The 15624-nt window shown below is 43.0% G+C and overlaps 1 protein-coding gene across 1 annotated transcript in view; it reads right to left on the bottom strand.

Moving 5' to 3' along the window:
* Positions 1 to 3157: 3157 nt before the first annotated feature.
* The window catches only part of traf4a (tnf receptor-associated factor 4a), a 35225-nt gene continuing 22758 nt past the window's right edge, over positions 3158 to 15624 (bottom strand). The window contains exons 2-7 of the mRNA XM_068715466.1: positions 13021 to 13072; positions 9802 to 9906; positions 9489 to 9650; positions 8394 to 8555; positions 6931 to 7086; positions 3158 to 6278 (exon numbers count right to left, since the gene is read on the bottom strand). Of these exons, the coding sequence (XP_068571567.1) occupies positions 5646 to 6278; positions 6931 to 7086; positions 8394 to 8555; positions 9489 to 9650; positions 9802 to 9906; positions 13021 to 13072 (1270 nt within the window). The 3' untranslated portion in view covers positions 3158 to 5645. The remainder of the gene's footprint in view (positions 6279 to 6930; positions 7087 to 8393; positions 8556 to 9488; positions 9651 to 9801; positions 9907 to 13020; positions 13073 to 15624) is intronic.

The following is a 15624-nucleotide window of genomic DNA, read 5'->3' as shown; positions in this document are numbered from 1 at the left end:
CATTTACCCAGCGAGCGGAGGGTCATTTGAAAGAGAGCAGAGCCAAAGGGCAGCGCTGTGCACTGAGCTGCGCGTGACTCTGCTCTGCATGGGAAACACTGAGCTTGCTAACATGTAATTAGCAGTTACTATTTTCATTCTGCATTGCCCCGAAGCAGCACAGGGCTGTTGGCTGTACACCCTGCGCCAGGAAAGTTTGAGGCTGGCTTCTGAGTCTTATCCTCTTCAGCTTCATCTATGAACTTTCTGTATTGGTCTGAGGAGAGACAGAGAGGGGGGGGGGGGGCGTCCTGGCCGGAGGACCCCTCCCTGAAATGAATGATCGCTCTCACAGAAGGGAAACTTAAAAACAGCTATCCTGAATGAAAAACAAGCTCAGGGTTTTTTTTCCAAGAGTCTTGGCAATATCCTCCAAAAGGACGACTTTACACAGAAGCAAAGAAAAGTCCTGCTTGTATTCCTAAAACAGATGTTGTTTTCACTTAAAAGCAGAAAAAGAAGTAGTTGCGATTTGACACTTTAGGGAGACCATGGCCAGCTATTGTGCACTAAGTGGAAAACAGGACTGTCCTCCCAGGGGACCTCTCAGTGGCTTTGACGTTAAAAAGCTCATTTTCCTCTTCCTTAAATCCTGCTGCACCGAACATCATCCAAACTGCAAAGCTTATGCAAACTCCTGGCACCGCTTCAAAGCGGGTCTGGTGTCTGCCTCACTTCCTCTGCCCCCTTTCCTCTGCTCCTTCACTTCTCTACATCTCGAGCGGCGTTGGCGCAAAATAACCACTGAAGAAGCAGGACAGAAACTAGTTGCAGCTCTAACCTAGATCACCGAGTGGGTGTTGAAATGGAAATAAAACCCGATTGGCGAATGGGGATTCATCAGATATGTAGAGTGCAGAATAGAAGGAGTGCCTCTTTATGGACAAAATACTGACGCTAACAAAACAAAATCCTTTACATGCAGCTACTTTTCAATATATAATGAGTGGAGAAGGCGGGACAAGAGGAAGATCGTTTTTTTCCAGAGGAGACAGACTTTTTTTTTAAAAAAAAGGCAAAGAAACACTTTAGAGGAACAACTCGGCTACTCTGCATCACTGAGCCGAATGTGAATCTTCAGATGAGCTTTTAAGTATTTTAGGATCATTAAGAATTAATGTTGATGATAAATTTCATCAATAATTCAAATGGTGTTTTATGTCCATGCTCATGTTTTAAATGCGTTCAGTACTGCTTTGGTGGTCAGTATGCTAATTCAGGAAAACAATATAAAGCAAGTCGTCCAAAACCAGTCATGCAGAGGAAGTAACTACCGTCCAACACCCATACTGCCAGAACCGCATATAGTAGAATAGGATATTGCAGTATGCCATCAGGTTGCATTTTGCATAATGCTGCCTGGCAATTAGTCCAGTCCTCACAATATTATGCAATTAGCTTTTGGCTACACAACACAAGCATAAGCCATTAGACTACGGCTGCAAATGTAAATTATAGATCAAGGGGCTACATTATCAGCTGCATTAGGCCCATTCAAACTGCACCAAATATAAAACACTTGATGGTAATTGTTTACTGATGAGATGTGCATCCACATTGCCCATCATGCCCGGCTGATTCACATTTTATATTCAATAACATGTCAATGCATTCCTTTCAAATTTGCATCGGTCCACGGTTGTAACTTAGGCCTTGACTGAGAGATGATCCTTCTCTTGTTTTAAAGTGACGCGCACCTAATAGAGAAGTGGCATCACACCCACGTTGCCTCTGGAGCGCGAGTTTCGTTACGTGCACGCGCGTGTTAACGCGTGTACAAAGTGGCCGCAATCAGACAGACGAAGAGATGCTAAACTCGGTGAGCAAGACGATGCAGTGCGATCGTGCACGTTACCGTTGTCTGCTGACGTCAACGTTTTGGAGAGGAGCACACGTTTACCTGACTGTTGTCGCCGCACTTCACTCTGATTGTTTTTTCTTTTCCTGGATATTGACACGAGCGTTTGACACGAGGGGTGGGCGTGGCCTTTGAATAATTTGCGTAAAAAAAAGAAAGAAGACATACCATTTTTAGGAGAGGAGAAGGGGGTTTCATTAGGAAACAGGCTACATTTAACGAAATAAAAAGTTGAATTACCTAAATTAATTATGTAGAACTTCTTACAGTCTATGATCGATACCGGATCGAATATCGGCCACATGCTGACTCAAATAGAATGATAGTGGGGCCAATCTGTTCAATTCAGTGCTCTGATTATATATAAAATACATTAAATACTGGAAGTTATGACCAATTTGTTGCTGCATTGAAGAGGCTTACACTTGAATTGAATGGAGATTTGTATCCTGAGTTATAATTGTAGTAATAAGTAACAATTCAGTTAATATATACCTATGTATATTTTTGTTAAATTTTGTTTTACAGTTAGGAAAGCAATGTTTAAGTCGAGCCGAATTGTGCCCATACAGCTTATTATTTAAACACAGGTATTGGATCACACTTAGCATCGGCTCATACCCACTGTCTTGGTATCGGTATCTGCATCTGGGAAAAAAAAAAGTGACATCACCTGAGTAGTCATTTTCACTTGGGGACTACAGGTTTTTAACAGAACGCTTGTGTTACAAACTTGGTTGTGTGGAACTTGAAAGAGGTTCATTTATCAAGCAGGGAGGTTCTAACAGAAGTGTGACCCTGAACATTATGCAAGCGCAACACTAAATCAACAGAGTTCCCCTTAAACACATTTCCACAGCAAGGTGTTATCGGTTTAGTATGTGTGCCGTGCCATATTGGACATTATGTCTGACAATATGACTGGAAATATTAAAGAACGTCGTTATAAAAGTATTTTTTTTAGAGTTTGTACCCTAGTTTGTTGCAAGTTTGTGTACACCATAAAGTACTCAGGAGCACTTGTTTCACCTTTTCGTAGAATTCAAGAGCTCATTTCAGGATTTTCTTTTCTTTGATTTGCGCCTATGTTATTGATCCTTGGATGCTGGATGTGTTTGCAGTTGGAAGAGCTCATTGACTTTACTTTGTATGGATGCTGGGAGGATCTCCTCAGGTCAGATTGTGTGTGCTGTCTGACTGTATGAATGGCATCCGATTCAAACAGTCTGCACTGTATGAAACACAAATAGGTAAAACAACTATAATATATGGTATTTTATTTCAATTAAGAAATTGACAAGCACTCATCAATCAACATATTAAAACGATTGTGCCATCTGTTCAAACTCACACGACGGCTCCTTAAAATAAATACTTTTAAGAGGAAATAATACAGACAGAATATGTGAGGCTCAAACCACAAGTACAAACAAATTATCCAAATGTCCAAAGAGACGAAAGGGTCTGAAAATTCCCAAAGTCAACCCCGACTCTCCAAACGAAAAGTGTTTGTATAAAACAGCTAAGTGTTTTTAAAAATACAGAATCTTACAAAAAAGTTTTTTTATCTTCTCACCTCTTTAAATCACTGTAAAATATCAGCTGGCATTATGACAAGAAATCAGGATTTTTTTTTCATGTATAATAATAAAAAGACAGAATGTGCTTCTGCATTTTTACATTAGTATTCACATACGTCATGAGTGTAATGCATCATGAAAGTCCTCCACCCCTCTGATGGTGCTGTGATGGAGACGGGTACATCGCACATCCCTCCAACCGCTCCGCTCGCCGTCACAACACTGTGTGCCGAGCTGAAGATAGACACCGGTGACCATGGTAACAACAAAAGGTGTAGTCAGTCCCGAGACACCCACTTATTTGCAGACACCATGTCATTAACCATCTTTTCGAACAGTACACCACCCATGCCGAGGCTATGTAAAACAGTACTCTTCACAGCCAAGTGTTCATGTCTTTATAGGTTATTACCGACAGCGTTCACATTTTCTGTATATAAAAAAACAACAACAAAAAACAAACAAACATACTTTTTGACAATTTGTCAACTTTCAAACGGTCCAAAAAAAAAGAGACAAAATAGCCATCAACGGGAGAGGACTTCAAGAATACAGGTTACAGTACAAAAATGTGGTCCAGGTGGTAGCACATGAAGCATGCATGTGTTTATGTTGCCCTGCTCACCCCTAAAACCCTCATGCGAAGACATACTGTATAAAAAGGCCACATGGCTTTTTCTTCACTATTAAATGCACGTGTCCAACAACTGGCCTCTTTGTCTGCTCTGCTCATCTTAAGACCGACGAAAGGTGCTTTGCTCCCGTATTGGTGGACTCCACAATAGACACGGAGCCTCATAGGGTCACTATGAAGTGTGTGTTTGGTACGTGAGCATGCTCCTGAAGCTATTTACGACTGGGTCGCACTACTGACGAACAAGACTCACAGACAGTTACTGTGATGGGAGCAGTTCACTAGAGGAGACAGATATGTAGCTTCAATGTTGTCAGGTAAAAAACTTGTCCACTTAAAAAAAAAAAAAAGAAGAAACAAAATTGCTTGGTTGATCTTGACAGTTTCCTTTTTATTTTTTTTTTAAAAGCCCCAAACTTGTAGGACATTCTCAGTATTATGAGAGGCATGTTTAATTATGGTTTAAGGAATAGTTTGACATTTTGGGAAATTAGCTTTTTTGTTGTTTTTGCAGCGTTAGATGATTGATACCACTCAAATCTTTCCACAGCAGCCAGTTAGCTTAGCCTAGCATTAAGGCTATGATCAGGAGCAAACGGCTAGTCTGGCTCTGACCAAAAATGTTTGTAAGGATTCAACAAATGAGACTTAAAGTGGCTTTAATGAGTGAGCTTTACAGGTGCTGGTAGGTGGATTTGGTTACCTTTGGACAGAGCCAGGCTAGCTGTTTCCCCCTGTTTGTAGCCTTTATGCTAAGCTAAGCTGCTTGGCAGTTGGCCGTGCAGACATGAGAGTGGTATTGATCTCATTCAACAGAACCAAAATGTAACACTATTCCTTTAAAACATGAAAATTACCAAGATTGAAGCTGCAAGTTTCTCACTTGAAAACATCGATCTGATGCTTGTGTGTACACAAACCTCGGGCAGTTTCTTACCAAGAGCTCTGTGTTTGTTAACGGATCAGTGGGAGTATACTGTATGAGCATGTAAACAAAAGGCAGTTGGGCTTGAGTCTGCTGAGCTCCCTCTTCTTTAGATCAGCCCAACAGGACGTGTCTAACCAGAGTCTAAACTTTCTCTCCTCTCTAAGTGCAGAGGCTTAGTAAAGCCCTTCACCCCCGTTTTTTTTCATTTCTTTTCCATAATCTTCAACATTTGTACTGCGGAAATAACAACAAAAATATAACTTAAGATAATCTCTCTAGGCACTGTTTGATTTCCAAGGCTTTTTGTTGTAGACTGTGATAAAAGGTCAGCAAACAGATAAAAAAAAAAAAAAAAAAAATATTAAAAAGAAACACCAGAGAGTGATGGTTCTGCAGACCAAACACTTTCTCCTCTGTGATGTATCAAGGTCCTCCGAGTCAGCTCCCACAGCCAAACAGACTCGCTCTGTGGTGGAGAGGCTGTGAGGGCAGACAGTATCTAAAGGGTAAGTGTGTAGAAGTTTCAAGGTTAAGTGTCAGTTCCAGTCTTCAACCTATGTTTCTCCTTCGTAAAAAAAAAATAAAAAATGAAACAAATGTCGGATCTTAAGCCATAATCTTCTGGGGAATCTCTATAGAAGCCTTGATGAAGATGCAGTTGTCTCGGATGTAGTTCCTCTTCTTGATCTCCTCGTGAGAGATGAACTTGGGGTAGCCGAAGCCCAGGGTGCTCTCGTCCAGCGAGTTGCGGCTGCTGCTGGGCTTCTGGAAGTTCTTCCAGTTGGGGTCGGGGTTGAAGGTCTCCGTGATGTGCTGGGGTTTAGAAAGCGACGGGTCGCTCTGGTCCATGATGGAGAAAGTCACCTTGTAGGAGAAGGGCCACTCCAGCAAGCTGTCGTACTCTCCGGGTAACACGCGGATGTAGACGGAGAGGTGGGAGCCCTCGCCGCTGCCGTTGCCGTTCAGGAAGGCCGACACCTGCAGCTTGTAGCCGTAGCGGTGAGTGTAGAAAGGCGGGCTGAAGAACTCGTGATTGCTTCGGAGTTTAGCCTCCTGGAGTTTGCGCGAGTAGTCGCTGAGCTTCCAGATGAGAACGCCGTCGTGACTGACGGACAGCTCCTCCATCTCCCTCCGCAGCTCCAGGATCTCCTGCCGCTGACGCCCCACCAGGTTACACATCATGGTCAGGTGAGACTTGGTGGTGTCTTCCAGGTGACGACTGATAGCCAGTTTGGGGCACTGCCAGAGAGAAATCAGATTCATTATTAAAAAAGCTGCTGCACAGTGAGTAAGTGAGGAGATGCGTAACACATACGGAGGTTTTCATACAAGGAAACAGAATAAAGAATTTAGCTGTATTGCACTTTTTTTTTTTCAGTTCAGTTCAGTGTGCATTATCTGAATCATGGATTTGTTTTTACATCCATGAACAGTCACAGATAGACAAAGATGTGGATAATGTGATTATTATATTTAATAGTCACTCTACTGCTGTGGAGACATGTTTTTGCTTTCCGTCTATAAATGTTGTACATCAAGTTTTCCACAGCGTATGCGGAGCGCGTATGACGCTCATCTACAGCTCTTCCTCGAGCGTTTCCACATTTTCTCAAATTGATGTCAGTTTCAAAAATAGACGGAAATGCACTGTCAGAATGTAGTGTTGCTCTCATTAAAATAGAGCCTCCAGGCACAGTGCTGTATGTTCGAAAAGAGAAAAAAAGCATTGCTTTGGAAACAATGATTGAACAGCAATGATTTGAAGGAAATATAATGAAAATAAACGCATGTAAACAACAAAGACAAACAACTCGGCACTTGATTAATAGGAATAGTGTTAACCGAGAGAGGGAATAATCTTTTAAGGGTAAATGGTGCGGGTCGGTCTTACCCTGTGCTTGCAGCCGGCGTCTTTGAAGGGGCAGAGAACGAGCGCGCTGCCGCAGTTGTCCTTCACATGGTTGGCCAGATCCTCTCGGGCGATGTTGGGTGTGCCGCACTGGTTTGGGCACTGGACAGGAAACCGAGGGCAGTGGTACTGGTGGTTCTGCAGAGGAGTCAATGATAAGTGTTAATGTGTGCGCTGCTGACCTACGGCACGAGTGATAAGAACACATGCTGCACGGTGGGGTTGCAGATTAATGGTTGCGCGAGGAAAAATGTCCTTGAAAGTAAAACAAAAATGCATGTGGTATTAAAAATGAGGCTGCAAAAATAGACCAGAAAAGAAAGAAAACAACTGATCATGCAGTCACATGATCAGTTGTTTTCTGAAGCCACAGAAACGGTTGGGACCATTCTGCCAATAACACATGCAAATCTGCCTACCGGTAATTTGATAATTAATTGTCTATTGGTTATTGCTTTTCTTGCTGCTTTTCCTTTTCTTAACTTACAGTAAACTGAATATATTTGTGTTTTTAGATTTTTGGCGGGACAAAAGAGGCAATTTGGTCACCCTGTTGTCTAGGATATTTTCTCTTTCTTCTGATGTTTTACAGAAAAAAATATTAATAATAAAAATAATCTGCAGATTGATCAGTAATCAAAACACGGCTGCAACTAATTCCTTTTATTTTCATTATCTTTTATCCTTTTTTTGATTAATTAAATATTCAAGTAAAATAAAAATGTACAACTTGTTTTGTACGTCTAACAGTCCAAAATCCAAAGGTATTCAATTATATATATATATAATAACTATAATATGTAATATAATTACTAGTATATTTTTAGAAAAATTGCTTAAACGATTATTTGATAAACAAGACAAGTCGCAGACAATCGACTAATTGGTGCAGCTTCAGATAAAAATAATCACTAGTTGCTGCCTAAAGATATACTGTGTATATATATATATATATATATATATATATATATATATATATATATATATTATATCATACTTCTATAAAATCTAAAATACATCAGGAGGCAAAAGGCCTTCAGACTCAACTGAAATTATGTTGAAATGAAATGACTTGTAAAAGGAATTGTAAAAAACTTTGTCTAAGATCGGGTTATTACATCTTGGCCCCGAATGTGGGGGAGGAGAGAGTGACACTGGCTGCTCAGCTGCTGGCTGGCTGTGCACAGAGGCAGGCGCTTCAAAACAGCAGCTCACGCTAACATCCAGCTGCCACAGGTCAGAGACACCGTGAACCACAGAGAGCCGTCTCTGGGCCGTCCTGAGGCTGGAAACCCTTCAAGAGCCACATGCAGCACAGGTACCACGATACTGACAGGAGTCCCATTGTGACAAAGACTGACTCAGTCATGCCCAATATAACATAAAGTTATTTCGCTAAAAACAAAGATTTAAGATACAGGTGGTAAACTTTGTGTGGAACTGACCTGGATTGTGTCGAAGACGAACTCCTTGCCACAGTACTTGCAGGGCTGCGTGCGTTTGGGACACTCTGCCAGGCCGTGCTGGGACAGCAGACGCCGCATCATCCTCGCCCCACACTTGTTCTCACAGTAAACACTCTCCTGAGGACACACACCCTGGTGGTTCTGGGATTGAGGGGAAACACGTGATCACAATTTAAAGCGGGGTTATAAAGTCAACACATGTAATACTGTAGATAAAGTAGGTGTTACCGTTTACTCAAATGCAGTTTATACACTGCAGTTTTCATAGCTCAAAACTGTGTTTTAATGAATAAAATGTATAAAATTCCTCTGAAAGCAATGAGGCTATTATATTTTTACGAAATCAAATTTACTCTCAGCTCTGATTGACTCTGATAAAATGGATTGATCAAGCCAGACAAAAATAAAAAGTGAGCTGGCGTGTCAAAGAAATGTACAAATATTTTCAAAATACTATAATCAGACACTATTTTGATTATAGATGATCATATATAATCTTATATACTGTATATAATCTTATAAGTATTTTTTTTTCTTGCCTAACCATCAACCATTCTGCGGTTGTAGTGTCTAGTATAAAGGTTTTGAATAATACACGGTTGTAAACATGAGTGAGTAATTCCATCAACCATTCTGCGGTTGTAGTGTCTAGTATAAAGGTTTTGAATAATACACGGTTGTAAACATGAGTGAGTAATTCCAACGTGAGAGCCAAAAGGTGGATGAATGCCACTGTAACCGTGTGCAGAGGGGCGACCATGTGGGCCGGAGTAAACACAGGAGGGGCGGTGGAAATGACAGAGGTGTTAGTGAGGAGACTCTGAGGCACTTCAGCCGGCTCACCGAGGAAAACACATTCAGCATGAGAGACCCACTCTGAGGTTCTTTCCTTCTGCCAACACACGTGTTCTTTCAACACACGTGCATTAGTCTCTCCTGCTGCTTTTCACAAAGACGTCTTTCATATAGGCATGGAAATTAAGTGGCGTCACTCTGGGTTGTTTTACGTCGAGCTCCCGCTGAGTTGTAGCGGGAAAGAAATAGAATAAAAACAGGTTTGGTGTCGGTGTTTACCTCGTAGGCTTCGCCGGTGAACTCGCTGCCACAAAACTCGCACTTGACCTTGCGCTTGGGGCAGTCGTGCTGCAGGTGGTCGGGCAAGTCGCGGCGCGTCAGCTTGACGGAGCAGCGGTTGGGGCAGGGTATCACATTGAAGGCGCAGGTGGAGAAGTGGCCCTGAGGGAGACATAATGAAACACACCCACAACATGTTAGGAAATACACGAGTCAGAGTGCTTGATAGGGCAGCAGATATATATAAAAAAAAAAAAAAAAAAAGGACAGAAGATGGAGGAGAGACAGATGAGAGGACATGAAAGCTTCTCACCTGCAGCTGCTTCATCTGGCCGGTCCAGCGGCAGCCCTCCTCACTGTGGATACAGCGGATGGGCAATGCCAGGATCTGTTGCTCCAGCTCTGGGTCCGGGTAGATCTGGAGAAGACAAGCAAGGCGAGGTCAGTGCAGCAGTGGCAGGAGCTGACCAGGTCACGTTGGAAGACGGTATTATACCTCTTTCATAAAGCGTACAACATGAGGTGAATCTGCATTTAACCAATAAATCATGTAAAACCCACCGAAGTAGCAAAAAAAAATGCAAACTTATGAAGCTGAAAACCAGGCTTTTACTTTTAATGCATGAAAAGCAGATATTTTGGAGTTGCCGTTGAGAGGCAATCGAAATGCTCCCAATTTCTTGCAACAAACAAGATAAATTGTGCAAGTACGTCAACCCTGTTAACCCTGTTAGTCTTTATGCTAAGCTAGGCTAAACAAATCCTCCCACACTGCAGGTTAATGCCCACAGTTGAGATTATTATTGACTGGTGTCTCTCGCAAAGACGGATAAGACTGAACTTTATTTATCTCGAGGGAAATCATTGTGCGGCAGTTACAGTACAAAGTAGTGCAAATAGAAAATATCAAGAATATTAACAAGTTAACGGTGTCAATCATAAAATCCATAAACAGGTTAAATAAGTGTGTTCACAATAATGGTGAACTCTCCTTTACAGATTCATTAAGAGTGACGGAGCATGTCGGTTTCTACACCGTATCGTACGAGACTGAATGTTGAGCTACAGACACACGCGCATTGGAGAGTTAAACTGTTGGGATTGAGTTAGCAAACTGCAGCAGCGAGTCGACCCAGCCGCTGCAGTGATAATGAGTTAGTTTATGGGTTTATGGGACCTTTGAGAGAGACAGGAAGCATAGGAAAAGATTTATTTTTCCACAGACACTGAGCGATGAGGATGAGTCAGTTTTCAGCCCAAACACCCCAAATCCTCCCCCTACAGTACGCTGCCCTGGGGATTTACAGCTCTGCTCTGCATCCCCCCCCCCCCCATGCTGTCACACGAGCAGAGGACCGGTCAAACAAGACAAGCCACTTCCTCAAAATGCCACAACAGCCCTCTGAACAAACAACAGCTCAGTAACAGCCCGACTGCGCTCACACGCGCCTCCGCACCGAAACCTGGGAGCCGTTGCCTTGAAATTAAAATTTAATTTGGAAAATAATGTACAATTAAACACTAAACTCATGAGTGAGTTAAGTGTTTAGCTGCTGTGTTAGCGGATATATGCCTCTGCCAAATAAAATAATCATTTACAACTGTTAAATATGATCTACAGACACAGATATATCTAGCATTAAAACAGATGCTTGACTAGCGGCGCTTTTACAGTAGAGGCAGACATTTTTGCTGCCATAATCACATTCTTTCAGCAGAGGCAAAGGGGGGGGGGGGGGGGGGAATCCTCTAAAGCAAACGGAGACACTCTCTCATTGTTCCAGTCTTGGAATCTGCAGGGAGACGGCAATAATGACCTTTTAATAACTTAGTCCCAGGCAGATGGGGGGGGGGGGGGGGGGGTTAAGCTCTTTGGAGCTCCAACTAGGGGGTTTATTCTGTCTGGTTTAGCAATTGTTAGTTCGCAAACTATAACTACTATTACCACTACCACTACAGCAGCTGCAGCACAATCCCTTAATGACTGCAACGCTCTTGTTCTGTTAGAGCGAGGTTGTGTTTGTGCATGTTTCTTTTAAAAGGACAGTTTGCAGTGAGCGCTACCCTGACAGTAGACCACCAAGTCGGGGTAATTTGCAGGCGACTGGGAGCCTTGGTAAATAACAATGTCTGACAGGTGCGCCATGAGCACATCCTTCCCGCGGGGAGTCCCTGCTATTACAGGCGCCTTCATCGCTCTCAGCACGGCATGCAGAGCCCGCACTGCTGCAGCTCCGGGTTAATGGCTCCACGGCTAATTCAGGCTAATGCTAACTAACTGCATGGGAGAATTAAGGTACAGAGGACTTCTTTCGATCGATGCCAAAAGCTGTTCAGACACGGGGATGATCATGAACTGTTCGGCGGCTGCATGGGCGACTTAAATCTCTCATGCATAGTTCAGAATTAAGCTCTTATCCTTTTGTTTCACTCTCTCACTTTATAACGGGGATATCACTTGTGAGGGAGCCATCCTCTGACTCTGAACTCAGTTATTCACTATCTGTGTTCCCCCTCTGGCACAGTTTGATTAACCGCCTTTAAAAAAAACAAAGAGTTCAGGAGAAATTCAGATACACTTTTCTTTTCTTCTGGGAGAGATTTATTTTCGGGGAAAAACTTCAACTGAACGTACTTCTTTCCCACTATAATGTGACTCTGGGTTAAAGAGTTTCCCTTTTTTTTTTTTTTTGCCATGCTGGCTGCATGCACACCCACACACACACACACACACACACACACACACACACAGATAGAATTATAGGAAAAATACCTACACAAACACATGCAACACATATAATATGGTTGGGATGTATGATGTTGTATAACGTGTTTTTATTTCTTAAACGAAGGACAAGGTCCGCAAATTAGCTGGGGCTTGAAGTTCTTCATACATTGCATCTGTTGCACTTTACTTAAATGTAACAATGCCTACATGTATCGTCCCGGTCAAATAAATAAATACATAAATAAAATGGCTACAGGGATGGAAAGGTCGGTCTGTCAGTGGGTTCACCTTTTCGATGCGGACTGAAATATCTCTACAACTACTGGATGGATTACTAATACATTTTCTACAGATATTTATGATCCTCAGAGGGTTAATCCTAATGACTCTGGTAATCCACTGACTTTTCCTATATTGCCACCATGAGGCTGTGTATTTTGTGGTTTTGACTGGATGGATTGCCATTCAATTTGGCGCAAATGTTCACGTCACTGGGTCAACATTTCTATTTGCCCAATACTTTTATTTATGACCAAATAGCTGGGAAAGTAATATCATTCCTACCAGCCTCAGCTATACTTTGTGTTTCGTGGCAAATGTTAGCATGCTAAAATGCTAAGCTAAATGGGTGATCATGGTAAACAGTGTACCTGCTTAGCATCAGCCTATTATAGCATTGTCACACAGCTCAAAGCACCACTGTGTCACATGATGCACGGAGACTCTTTTTGGTCTCATGTTAATAGTGTTATTATTATCATATTTGAGAAGAAAATAAGTGTGTTGTGAGAGTTCTAATCATACCTTGGCATAGTCCAACGGTAGCTGGTCCTCCGGACACTTGAAGACACCCTCACTGCAACAAAACAACAGAAGAAGAGCTTTGTTATTATTGGAATCACTCCAGATAAAAGATGACTGCAGACAGTTTGCAAGCCTCTCAACAAGGGTGATCAGCCATTTTTAAAATCACTTTCAGCGTTCAGTGAGATCACCGTCTCGGACGCTGACTGAGCACAACTGGAGCTAAAAGCAACTTCTTTGACAGTCTGTAAGAGCCTTTATTTGGATTCTGTCTCTTCACACACTCTTAATATGAGAAGCTCTCTGACTCATCACTCTGTATGACCTAAAAAAGACACACTCTCATCCACACACTGCACAATAAAGTCAGACTTTTGAGCTTCTGGCTTCAATAACAATGACTCTTTCATCCTGTCTCCCTCAGAGGAAACGTCCGACAGATTTTTATTACAACAGAGGACAACACTTAAATTTGGAGCCTGATCGCTTTATTTATAATACATATAGAAATGATGACTTCCCAGCTACTTTTATAGATTCTCTCACAGCTTCGAGTGAGTGTTTAATTTTTGCTACACAGTCTAGACTCTAGACAATAATGAGCTAGTTTCAAGAATAAAGCAGTGTAGGCCTCGCCTTCATGCCCAAGGCTTTTCCTCAGGAAAAATAGACGATTTGCTGATTTGCTTGTGCAAGTTTTGTTTTTTTTGTTCTTTTCCTAATTGTTGTCCTCCAGCAGTTTACCTCAAAGGAAGACTTTATTTCAGGCCCCCACTCTCACTTTTTTGCGGCGCCACAGCGGAGCCCTCACCGGCCTGTTTTAGGGCCAGATGAACGAGTGCCACGGCTCATTAGGACATCCCTACCCTGATGTCATCATGAAATATTCACACTTGTAAATAATGGAGGCAGCAGCCACTAGGGGGGAGCTGCGACACAGAATCTAAGCTTGCAACCATCCAGACACACAAAAGGTTACTTAAAGAAACACAGGAAAGGCAATTGGTGGCGGATCTCTTGAGATGTCGGCTGAGCGGACTGTCTCGAGCGCTCCTGCTGTTTCTGGAGCCGAGGTGCTCTCACGGTCTTCATTTCCAAGTCTACTATTTTGATACACTGTTAATTCGTTTCAGTATTCATTAGTTCCAGCTTTTCCAATTTGCTGCTCTTTTTATGTGTTACGTGATAGTAAACTAAACACCTTTGGGGTTTAGACTGTTGATCATACATAAGAAGACATTTAGAGTTGCCACTTTGCGACTGTGGGCACCTGTAAAAAAAAAAAAAGGCATTTTGACACTTTATCGACCAAACGATTTATTGCTAGTAAAAACAAATCTTTATCTGCAGCCCTAACCCGTTAAATGTTTGTTTTGTTTTTCCCCATTAAATCTACTGAGGCTGCAGACAACAGAAATGCACAAAAATGTGCTTTTGTTCAAAAGTCACTAGCCCTGAAGCTTGATCTGACCTCCTGCAAAGAGGCCTCATGTAACCCTGGCCATGCCTAAATTATGTTAAAACTAATTAAGGGACACCAGTGTGCAAACAGTCAGTGTTTGTCTCTTGGTGCTTTAATATGGTTGGCTGCAGTGTCACCTGACCGCGGCTCCCAGAGGCACAGCGACATGTGACAGGACGGGAGTGCACTTCGTCCCGTCTACCCAGCTGCTATGAGACGAGGGAGCGTGCTGACGGGGAGGGGGGGATGGGAGCAGAGGTTACGCCTGAGAGGGAGGGAGGGTTGATGAAAGGGGGGGGGGGGGGGGGGGGGGGGGGAGGTTAATGCATGACGAGACAGCAGTAATTCTCCTCCATTAGGGTCACTGTGTCAGCATGAGAGCTGGAGTCCAATTAACAAGCCACAGAGGACTGTAAAAGAGGGTCAATCGATTAGAGGCTAGGAGAGCCCAGTCAGCATCTCACAGTGCAGTGTGAAATCATTTACAGTGCTCATCGCCATCACCGAGGAATCATCCGCAACTGTGGAGTTTAGAGAGAGCGCCGCAATCACGCGGCGAGAGGAGATGGGAAGCGACAGGCTCTCGGCTCCGGACAGGGGACGGCCAGAGGCCCCGTCCAGCTCGGGCCCCGTATCTGACACACAGAGAGGCAGACAGGCGAAAAGAGCCAAGTCACAGACTGTCAGGATAATTCCTCCCACGGTCGCAGAGAAGCTCCCGCAGCCACACATTCATGTGTTCGGGGGGCCCCGCTGCTGATAATGCCGCTCGACTCTCTCGGTCGCTCGTGAGTCAAACTCTCTGCCGCTTTGTGACAGCACATTAGCAGTGAAAGGTTGGGCCGACGTGTAACGCAGCTCTGGTTCCGTTACATCCATCTTCTCTGACTACCGAGGGCTTTAGTAGAAGAGACTGGAAAAAGCAGCATGACCAAAAAAACTGAATATCACGAATAGGGCTTCAGAAAGATTAAAAAAAATGCTCAAAAAAGTTGCATGAGTCCAATGAATGCTTAGCATTTTTTTAGCCATACCAGTGGCTTTATATCAGCCACTGTTAGCCTGGATGGAGAACATGGTAAACAGAAGCTTAACGCCAGCATGTTAGCATGTTAGCATAAAGTACACCGCCACAGGGCTGC

This window comes from Cebidichthys violaceus, unplaced genomic scaffold (assembly GCF_023349555.1).
Source record: "Cebidichthys violaceus isolate CVI_PGR_0920_01 unplaced genomic scaffold, fCebVio1.0.p SCAF_1, whole genome shotgun sequence".
NCBI lineage: Eukaryota > Metazoa > Chordata > Actinopteri > Perciformes > Stichaeidae > Cebidichthys > Cebidichthys violaceus.
The sequence above is the reverse complement of the archived record's forward strand: the minus strand, read 5'-3'. Positions and strand labels throughout refer to the sequence as shown.